The sequence below is a fragment of the Oryzias latipes genome, chromosome 13, assembly GCF_002234675.1.
Source record: "Oryzias latipes chromosome 13, ASM223467v1".
NCBI classification, from domain to species: Eukaryota; Metazoa; Chordata; class Actinopteri; order Beloniformes; family Adrianichthyidae; genus Oryzias; species Oryzias latipes.
In genome coordinates, this window is record NC_019871.2 from 4,931,931 (window position 1) to 4,941,746 (window position 9,816).

At 39.2% G+C, this 9,816-nt stretch overlaps 1 protein-coding gene across 4 annotated transcripts; it reads left to right on the top strand.

Moving 5' to 3' along the window:
* The first annotated feature begins 1,066 nt into the window (after positions 1-1,066).
* Positions 1,067-9,706, top strand: LOC101165657 (DCN1-like protein 5). 4 transcript variants are annotated; one of them, XM_011482266.3, is made up of 10 exons: positions 1,069-1,239; positions 3,683-3,740; positions 3,878-3,920; positions 4,281-4,377; positions 4,710-4,875; positions 5,000-5,091; positions 5,172-5,280; positions 5,962-6,066; positions 7,772-7,871; positions 9,368-9,704. In XM_011482266.3, exons 4-10 carry the CDS (start codon positions 4,313-4,315, stop codon positions 9,424-9,426), a joined length of 696 nt encoding a protein of 231 aa, XP_011480568.1. In that variant the 5' UTR covers positions 1,069-1,239; positions 3,683-3,740; positions 3,878-3,920; positions 4,281-4,312; the 3' UTR covers positions 9,427-9,704. The 4 variants fall into 4 exon arrangements, with proteins under 4 accessions (XP_011480569.1, XP_011480568.1, XP_011480567.1 ...); XM_011482264.3 differs by having other exon boundaries at positions 1,085-1,239; positions 7,769-7,871; positions 9,368-9,706; XM_011482267.3 differs by lacking the exon at positions 3,683-3,740 and having other exon boundaries at positions 1,067-1,239.
* Positions 9,707-9,816: the final 110 nt, after the last annotated feature.

Consider the following 9,816-nt stretch of genomic DNA (forward strand, 5'->3'; position numbering starts at 1 on the left):
ACTGAAGGTTTGATGATTGTTGTTTGAATATCACCCTGTTCTAAAAGAAAGTGACATTATCAGATGATTTCTGGCAGGTTTAGTAGTTGCAGAAAGATTTCTTTTCTTTAGGGTAACTGCATTTTGAAAGTATATCTAGATTACAGAAAACGGATCACTACTAAAGAATTTTCCTTATGAGGTTTTTATTTAAATAAAAAATGTTGATATTAGTGATTAATACAGTCAGGTCCATAAACATTGGGACAGCAAGTCCCAGCATTTCAAATCCATTGTGGTGGTGTATAGAGCCAAAAATGTAGGAATTGTGTCGCTGTCCCAATATTTATGGACCTGACTGTAGCTTGCCTACAATTGGTATAATATAGTTAAATAAACATAAATATAATTAGAGATGTCCACAGAAGTAGGAAATTTTTCATGTAAGTTCTTCATTTGGGGTGTTAAGAAGTGACATTACTGTCCACTGAAGGTTGGAGGATTACATATTTAAAATTTACTCATCTGAATTAATAGAAAACAGTTTTGTACATTCATACGTCAACGTAAAACCTCAGTGGGGCACCACAAATCCTCCAAAACACAATCTTGACAACATATTGGACATAGTAGTAGTCCCCAGTGTCCCCCAGATATGGTCTCAGGGTAAAATAATCTGCTTCCTATTAAATACAGAAACTGTTTTATATGAAAAGTGTAAATAAAATGTGTGAGTAGTTTTCTCTAAGTCTTGCTAGTGACAGACATGATAATAAAAATTAATAACAGATACTCTGATATTCAGAGATGAGTGGATCTCTGATACTAAATACATACACAATCCCTGGTTTAGAATTGAGTAAAAAAAAACTCAACCAATTGAAATCAGTTTAATTTTTCAGTCATGTCAGGTCTCCAATAAATCAGTGAAAAGGGTCTGGGCCCCTTTAAGATTTATTGCACGTTCCAACTTGTTTCTTGTAGGGGAACGTCTTTTGTTTTTGTTCAAAGCGCTTACTTTTTTTACATAATTTTTTAAAATATATTTTCTGCTCTTATCTTAGTGTATTTTGTTTTTACACGTGTCATTTGATAAAGATGAACTGATTTAGTTTTATTTCAAACCAGTAAGTATTTATTTCGCAGTACACCCCTGCAACAAAATGGTACTGCCCACTCCCACAGAAACGCCGGGATACCGGCTAAAGAAGAAACCTATTAGAAGCAGGTGGAATCTGTGTCATACGAGACCTGAGCAACGTAAGTGTTTAAAATTGGTTCAATGATTTCATTTAATGACTCATTGGTTTTTAACGTAGACCTCTTTTTTATATTTAATCAATCATACGATTATATTGTGTAAATGTACGACACATCAGTTAATAAAATAGCCGACTATAGTGTAGAGTAGCACCGAGGAGCCGTTAGCCTTAGCTACCAAACAAAAGAAGTCTGTTGAGACCCAGATTTGATTATTTGTCATACGTTGGGGACACCAACAAACGTCTGTCTGTCTCGTAGTTGTTTTTTAATGACTTTTTAGTCGAAAAAACTCACTTGTTGCTGGTAAACTTGATTTTTTTCATTCCCCCGTGTTGAGGTTAGACGCGAAGCTAATGTTAGCTAAGCTACGACAGCAGTAGGGTGCTGTACGCTGCAGTATTGAATCTAAGCATTTCGGTCTTCAGCCCCTACTAGGAGTTTTGTATTGTCTTTATTATGAACACAAAAAAATTGCAAAATTTGTACTTTCAGCGTGACCTCTGTGCTTGTATTTAGGGGGGGGGGGGGGGAATGCCAAATCAAATGAATAGTGACGCAGTTTCTTTTAAGGTTAGCGTTTTAACGGTTAACGTATGAAATTCGAAAGGAAGTTCATTCTTCAACAGTTTGGATCATATTTGGTTGAGACGTGTGTGTGCGTATATGTGTGCGCGTACATGTATGTGTATGTGTTGTACTGGACGCCATGAATCCAAATGTCCACATGTTCCAGTTTGAGGGGCCAGTCTGTCACCCTGCTCCAAAGGCTTTTAGGGAGTAAATCATGGCAGAAACATTGGTGTGAAAATCCAATGTCACGCTGTGATTTGCTTGTTCTAACGTGTAACGACAATAAGGTATTCCGATTATGACCTGCAGACATGAAACTGGTAATCACAGCTGTAAAGTCAATATTTGAACCAACCGATGTCACAGTAAAAGACTTTGACTTATTTTTAACCCAATAGGAGCCTTGTATGACTTCTATATCTGGATTACATGTCAAGTGATGACATGTTACTTGAACAAAAACAAAATGAAAAAGGAGTTTTCGGATCATTGTGACCTGTGGCTGGGGTTTAAATACACATGTGGTGTTGTGAGTGTACATACTGTAAATACATAGGAGGTTTTTGTTCTTTAAGGGACCGGCTGACTTAAGCCTCTGTATGATTGACCTTTTCCTCAATCCTTTTATAAAATGTAACTGTCAATATTCTTTCTGTTTTGCTGGTATTTTGTGAAATTTGACACTAATGTTAACTTTCAACTGCAGTAAGGCAGATATCTAAAAATAAATGTTGTTTAGTTACGTTATAGAGCATGCTTTTTACATTATTTAATATCTTTGAATCTATTTGAAAGACCAGATTTTAAAAACAGAATGACTATATGGTACTTTGTGAATTGATGGTTTAGCTTTTTTTTTTTCTTTTTGAAGATACAAAGCTCTTGGAGTCTTATTTTTAGGGTTATGGTATGGTTCAGTGCTTTTCTCTGTTTGATATTTAAAGACTTACCCTGATGAGAATTGGGGTTTTGGTGATTTTAACATGCTCTTGTGGCATTCATTCTCCTATTATGAAAGTGAAGCTCAAAGTTGCATTTCTGAGTATTTATTTTTAGTCAAATTGTTGTCGTTCGTGAAACCTTGGTTCAGTTCCGGGCTGCTCCCTATTCCCTTCTCTGCTCCTGTGCTGGTCCCAAGCCTGGTGGGATTGAGAGGGTTGCGTCAGGAAGGGCATCCGGCGTAAAACATTGCCAAGTTAACCATGCGATTCATCCTCCAGGGAGGGTTGTTTCGCTGTGGCGACCCCTGATGGGAGAAGCCGACAGTGAAAGAAGAAGTTGTGAATCAGGAGAAGACAAAAAAAAACTGTTTGAAAATATCTTTTGTGGCGTAGAAAGCTCCATCCTGATGCATCCACGTATAGATGTTCAGATCGTCAGACGTCTTTGTTTTTCTCGTTCGAGCTGAGATCTGGCTCAAAACTGTCTGTCTGGGTAGCTTCAATATTTTTTGCCTTTTTTGTTTCACCTGTAATGTTGGGCTGTTTGTGTGAAGGGCTGTAAACTACCTCAATATAATGTAAACAGAAAGCTCTCAGCAATAGGGGGAGCGGGGTTGCTCCGTGCCTACAGTCCTGCCCACAACTAAGAAGGGAATTTCTAATGAACTCCTGCCGCTCATAGAAACTATGAACTTGAAAACAACGGAGGTTAATTGATTTTGGCTAAAAATTGCATAATCATAATTCAAAGAACACTATGAACGCTTTGACAATAGATCAAAAGATAATTGAACCCTTTAGATTTAGCACAAATTTAACACAAATAAAGCGTTTTAAGGCAGCCTCTTTTCATTCTGCTAGTTTTAAGTTGCAATAAAGCTTGCAGTTTTATAGTTCCAGCTAACAGTTGCTGTTTGTGTGATTTTTAGAAACGACTTAAGCAGTCTGGCAGATCTCGGGGCAGTTTCAGAAAAACTGGACAAGCTAGTGAGTCCTGCTAACAGTTTTTGTATTGATTTGAAACAACACAGTACATCTTTTACAATTTGTCGTTATAACAAAGATGAGGCATGTTTTGTGTATTTCTGTCATACTTTCTTTTTTTGTTGTTGTTGTTGTTGCAGCATCTTTTAGATTTGAATGGACAAGACAGCCAGAATTTTGCAGGTAAGAAAATCAACCTGCAAAAATTAAGCTTGTGAGCTTGTCTTTAATGTAAAACAAGAGTCGCCACTATAGCATTTGCGAGCAGTGCAGTGATATTTGTTGTATTGTTTTCATGTTTGGTACGTTGGTCAGAGCAACTTTATATTTGAATGTCAGAAATAATTTTTTTTACTGGCACTGACATAGCTATGTGGGGAAACACAGCTTATATTTTTAATTTCAACCTTTACTATCAGCAACTAACTACTTACTTCCTAAAATATTGGATGTTAGTGACTTTTTTTTGTAAGTATGTGAAAAAAGGATCAATATCTGTCTTGTGTGGTAACTTGAGACTCTTTTTCTGTCTCTTTTCTGAAGCCCAGCTAGTAAAATCCAATAAAAGTTCCATAATGCCTGTGAAGAAGAGGAAGCTGCCGGACTCGGATGATCAGAAGCACAAGTGTAAAATTGCAAGGTGAACTATGAAGAATCTACTTGGTTCTAAGCGTGTCTTAGTTAAAAATGTCTTCTTGGACAATAATTTTTCATATTTAAAACAAGAAATATTAGCTAGTTTATAGGCCGTTTGCACCACTATTTATCACCTTTTCATACATTTATAAGTCTTTAGGGTTGTAGTTTGGTTCAAATGAAAAGTACCGGTATTACGTTATTGTTTTTGGTAAATATGTGTGACAAACCATTGACATTGTTCTTTGTTCACTGAGTTCCTGAACAAATAATCAGCTGTTGCTGTTCAGACGTTTAGAGGTTGGGATGAAAACCTTTTTTCTTCTTCTTCTTCAGTTTTACTCGACCACAGATCCGCGGCGTGAAGCCAATCAGCACCGAAGCCCTGTTTTCCAGTAAGAGATGCTTGGCCTGGTTCCACAATTACGCCGGCCCCGACAAGGTGTTTGGTCCTGAGGCCATGGAGAGGTTTTGTGAGGACATCGGCGTGGAACCAGAGAATGTAAGTCTACCTCTGTTTATGATGTGCAAATCATTTCCAAGCTTTTGGCATTTGAATTTGGGTAAAGAGGAACAGGAAGCGGTGATTTTTGTGCACAGAGTGAACGGACTTTGCTTTCTTTCAGATTATCATGTTAGTTTTAGCTTGGCATCTAGAAGCAGCAAATATGGGATACTTCACAAAAGACGAGTGGCTTCGAGGAATGACTATATTACAGTAAGATTTTTTTTCTTGTCTCTGTTGTTTGGTTTCAAATGGGCTTTCAGTTGAAATGTTGCTTTTTCTTCTCTCCTCAGATGTGACTGCACAGACAGATTACGAAGCAAACTGGATTACCTGCGTAGTGAGCTCAACGATCCTGTAGCCTTCAGAAGTATTTACAGATATGCCTTTGACTTTTCCAGGGTGAGCTTCATTCTATCCTGTTGTTCAAACTTTGAGCCCTCAGTATCAATATTTTTGTTATGTCTATGCAATTTTTAAAAATAATTTTAGGCATTTGTTTATCTTTACCGGGTGCCTTTTAATATGAACCAGACAAACTAATCGTCACAGGATCTGAAACCCAAAGAAAGAACAGGCTGTAGGTTCATGATCAGCAGTTATTTTTTTATCAAACCTTTTCCTTTTTCTTGTAGAAAAATACACACAAGTTGTTTACTGTGAAACTGTCAGTTGTCATGCTGGCAAGTGAGGAACACAAAACCCCCAGATGAGTTTAGTTTACACCGTTTTTTTCTTTAATTCTTTATATTCCAGGAAGTCTTTTTTTTTTTAAACAGTAGTAAGCACATAGAACTTGCACAAGCCACAACAAAGAAGTCTATTTTTAATGACTGTTTCCTACCCAAAGAAATTGTTTAATAAACACAGATTTTCGGAGTCAAATAGAATATGTGATTGCTTCCATCGATTATATATTTATCCATGCTGAGTTAGTGAGGGGCTCCGGAGGAAGCCAACGTCTTGTAATTGCTTTTTTTGTGACTGATGTCAAAACTGTAAATAAATATTTGTATATTGTATTTGTTGATGGATACATGAACAGTGCTTGTTTGTTGAGACTGTACCTGTGTGTCCCATCAGGACAAGAATCAGAGGAGTTTGGACATGGACACTGCCAAATCGATGCTGGCTTTGCTGCTGGAGAGACGATGGCCTCTTTTCCCCATTTTCCAACAGTTCCTGGAGGTAAATGATTATTTTTGGTTGAATGATTGATGCCACAGATGAATGCAGTGCAGTTTAATGTGTCGGCCTTAAAGAGGCTAAACTTCATTTCTGTGAAGGCATCTGCTAACTGAGATTCTTCTTTAGCCTCTCATCGTTATGCTGTAGACCATTTATGCTGCAGGATTTCTTTGAAGTGCGTCCACACTGCTTTGTTTTAGACTCATGAAAAGAGGTCCTTCTGTTATCCCTGAAAATCTCCTGTGACTTTGAAAATGTCAGAATAGAATGTAGATGAGACTATGATGTGTTCTGGTTCTCTAAAGCAGAGTTTTTCCACCTTTTTTGAGCCATGGTACACTTTTTTTCCTTGACAAAATTCTCGCGGCACACCAGCAACCAAAAATAAAAACAAAGAGAAACTGGCGTCTGTATTTATCCACAGTCCCTCCACGATCTCACATGCATTTGTAATATTTGAGTCACAAATACGTTTGTTTTTTATAAAAGTTGTAATACCTTTTAATAACCATTTTAATGAAATTAGTTGAAAATTTGCCCAGGAAGTTGTTTTTTTTCCCTCCAATTTATTAAAATGCAATTTCATTAATGTAAACCTCACAAATGCCAAATAAAATGACATTTTTTTCTAAACAATCATTTATTTTTAAATAGGCCTTCCGTTAACAAATTGAAGTGTTATTTTTTTGTGTAACTCAGAAATGTAACTTGAACAAATCTGGTGTATTTACTTGCGGCTGATGGCGCTGTGGCGACCCCTGATGGGAAAAGCCAAAAGAGAAACATTTAATCTTAACTTCAAGTTTATCCAAAAGTGATTGAAGTCTGAAATGGAAGTTGTCCTTTAAGCGAACATTATTAGAAAGCAGCTATTTTTTTTTTATTTATAAAGATGATTTGGACCAAAAAACGCTGGAATCTCTGACTTTAATTCTTTTGTTCTCCAACAAAAACCTTAAAGGAGAAATAAACTGTTCTGCTGCTTTTATCCCGACGTTTTGTAAACTGTTGGAACAGACGTTTGCGTTTGTTGAACTTCGTGACGGTTAACAGCAGCGCAGTAACACACCATCACATTAACCCAATGCATCATGGGAGTTGTAGTGAATTCGGTGGTGCTGATGCCGGACAGAGTATGAGCTTCTTTATTTTATTTACTTCTTACAGGGTCCCGTGGGAATTCTGGATCCCACACTAGGGTTGCAGGGGTGAAACATACGGCCCTTTAGCCCCGGTTCTGCACACACGTGTGGCGCGGATTGCCCCCCCCCCCCCCCCTGTCCCCTCTTTCCGCATCATTGGTCCATTCACATCGAACCTGATTCGTTTATCAAATTTGCGTCCTTTCACCTTGTTTAACCCGCGACGTTTGTACAAAAGTGTTTTTCTAAACCCAACACTCCTGCATGTGGGCGGAGCTACTGTTAAAAAAACTTCTCACCTTCTTTATGAAAGACACAGAAGACGTCTTTATGTTGAAGAGCTCCACAAAGCTGTCACTGTGAAGCATGAACATTTTTTTGATTAACACACAGCTGATATTCTGCTGATGATAAATGTTTTATATCAGTGAAAATGAGCACTTTCTAGTGTTCCGTGAGCGACGGTCAGCTGTGTCGCGGCACACGGGTTGAAAAACGTTGTTCTAAAGACTCTGCTTCTTCTTTTCTGCTCCGTCCATCCACCCACCCACCACCCTCAGCAGTCAAAGTACAAGGGGTTAAATAAGGACCAGTGGTATAATGTTCTGGAGTTCAGCAAGACCATCAACACAGACCTCAGTAACTACGATGAAGACGGAGCGTGTGAGTGTTCCTACTGTCATCACCACGACACGCCATCATACCAAACACAACAAAGACATTTAAAAGGAAAAAGACGCTTTCATTGTCCTAGTGGGACACTTTGGCTACGTTCACACTGCAGGGCTTAATGCTCAATTCGGATTTTTTGAAAAAATCCGAATTGTTTGCTAGACCGTTCACATTTCCAAGTAAATCCGAACTTTTGTGATCTCCAGTGTGACCGTGACACGACCCAAACGAGACCCGCATGCGCAGAAGCCAGAAGAATACTCAACGGTGAACGACGTCACTCGTTTGCGGAGCCAACGTTAACAATGGATGTCAACAACAGTGTTGTCAAAAGCGGAGCTCTTTTTGTAATATTAAATTTATTTTCACAAAGGAGCAGCACAATTACAATCTTCTCATTTTAAGAAGGCATTGGAGTCGGGATCGTCTGTACCCACTGTAGTGGAAGAGGAATGTGTATGTGCTGGGGCCGCGCGCCCGCGTGTGTGCAAGCGCGTGCCGCGATAGAGAATAGGGGGGGGCAGTGTGGGCGCGCATTCATGTTGTGTGTTACGGATGACGGTAATAAAAGAAGGTTTCCCCCAGAATAAATGCTATGGACTCTTTATTAACCCGTTCTGGAGAATCTAAGGATCAGAACAGGGAGGAGGAGGAGGGGGATTGCCTGGGTCCCCCGCGCTTCTGAGCACGGTCAAAGGGGAGAAAGAAAAAAAAGTTATCGCGGTAAAGGTTCAACACCACGCTCTGCCATTTATCTGGAATTTTTTTCAAAAACCGCCCAGTTGCGATCAGAGCCCTGGAGTTTGGCCTGAAAAGAGCGATCAGCCCAAATATTAATCCAATCGGTGACCTCTCTTCCCTTCTACTGACTGATCTCAGCAGCATCGTCCACCATGGTTGATGTTTACGTTCTCGTTCCCGCCTACTTCAACGCAAAATGATGACGTTTGTTGCGTGTCGATGACGTACAGTTCGGAATCAAGTCGCCTGGCCGGTCAGACGGCGGTCGCAATTGAAAAGATCGGCTACAATTCGGAATCAGGCCGGCAAACCCACGGGGCCTGGGTCGCATTTGAAAAGATCGGATCTGTGTCATTCAGACTGTCATGAAAAGATCGGAATTGGGCCGCTTAGGGGCAAAAAATTCGGAATTGGGTCGTTTCAGCCTGCAGTGTGAACGTAGCCTTTGCCTCATATTACTTTTTTGTCTGGTACTGATATTTCCATCTATGCATTTTTTTTATCCTTTTAATTTTTTTTCATATTTGACTTTTCCATTGATTGCATCTTGATACTTGATAGAGATCTTGTGACAATTTACGTTCCCCCACTGTACCATCAATAAAAATATCATTTTATTTCATCTACTCTCATCTCATTTGGTCTATTAGTCTCATCCTAAAATCTTTAGGCCTTTTAAACGACATCTTTCTAAACTCTCGTGTGTTTTTTTTTGAAAACGCTGACGTTCAAATCTGCTCTTCCAGGGCCGGTGCTGCTAGATGAGTTTGTGGAATGGCAGAAGACTCGGCCGGCGTCGTCGTGAACAGCCGAACTGAAAAACAGAGGGAGAAAGGGGAAAGCACAGCAGAGGGATGTCCGTCTCTCAAACGCATCCGTGTGAACATGAACTGCAGATCCATTCCCGTAGAAGCTTCTCACATCCTGTCCAAACTCGTGTGCAACGTTGCCGGATGTCTCAAATGCCTTTTCTCCAATGTGAAATAGTATTAATATAAAAAAAAAAGACAGACAGTTCTTTAATGCACCAGTTTGTGTATTGTTTATAAATGTTTTCATAGTGATTAAAAGAGGGGAAAGTACCACAGAGTGTTTGGTGGCTTTATTTGAAACAAAATGTGGAACTTATCGGACACGTGCTTCAAAGCTGTTGATGTGGTGGAAATGTCCTTCTGGGATTTAATGAGGGCTGCTC

What these genes read in the sequence shown, in the direction of transcription:
- LOC101165657 (XM_011482265.3), top strand. Translation starts at nt 4,313, where the DNA reads ATGCCTGTGAAGAAGAGGAAGCTGCCGGACTCGGATGATCAGAAGCAC. An exon ending in CACAAGTGTAAAATTGCAAG is followed by an intron (nt 4,378 to 4,709) that starts GTGAACTATGAA and finishes CTTCTTCTTCAG; the next exon opens with TTTTACTCGACCACAGATCC. An exon ending in CGAGGAATGACTATATTACA is followed by an intron (nt 5,092 to 5,171) that starts GTAAGATTTTTT and finishes TTCTCTCCTCAG; the next exon opens with ATGTGACTGCACAGACAGAT.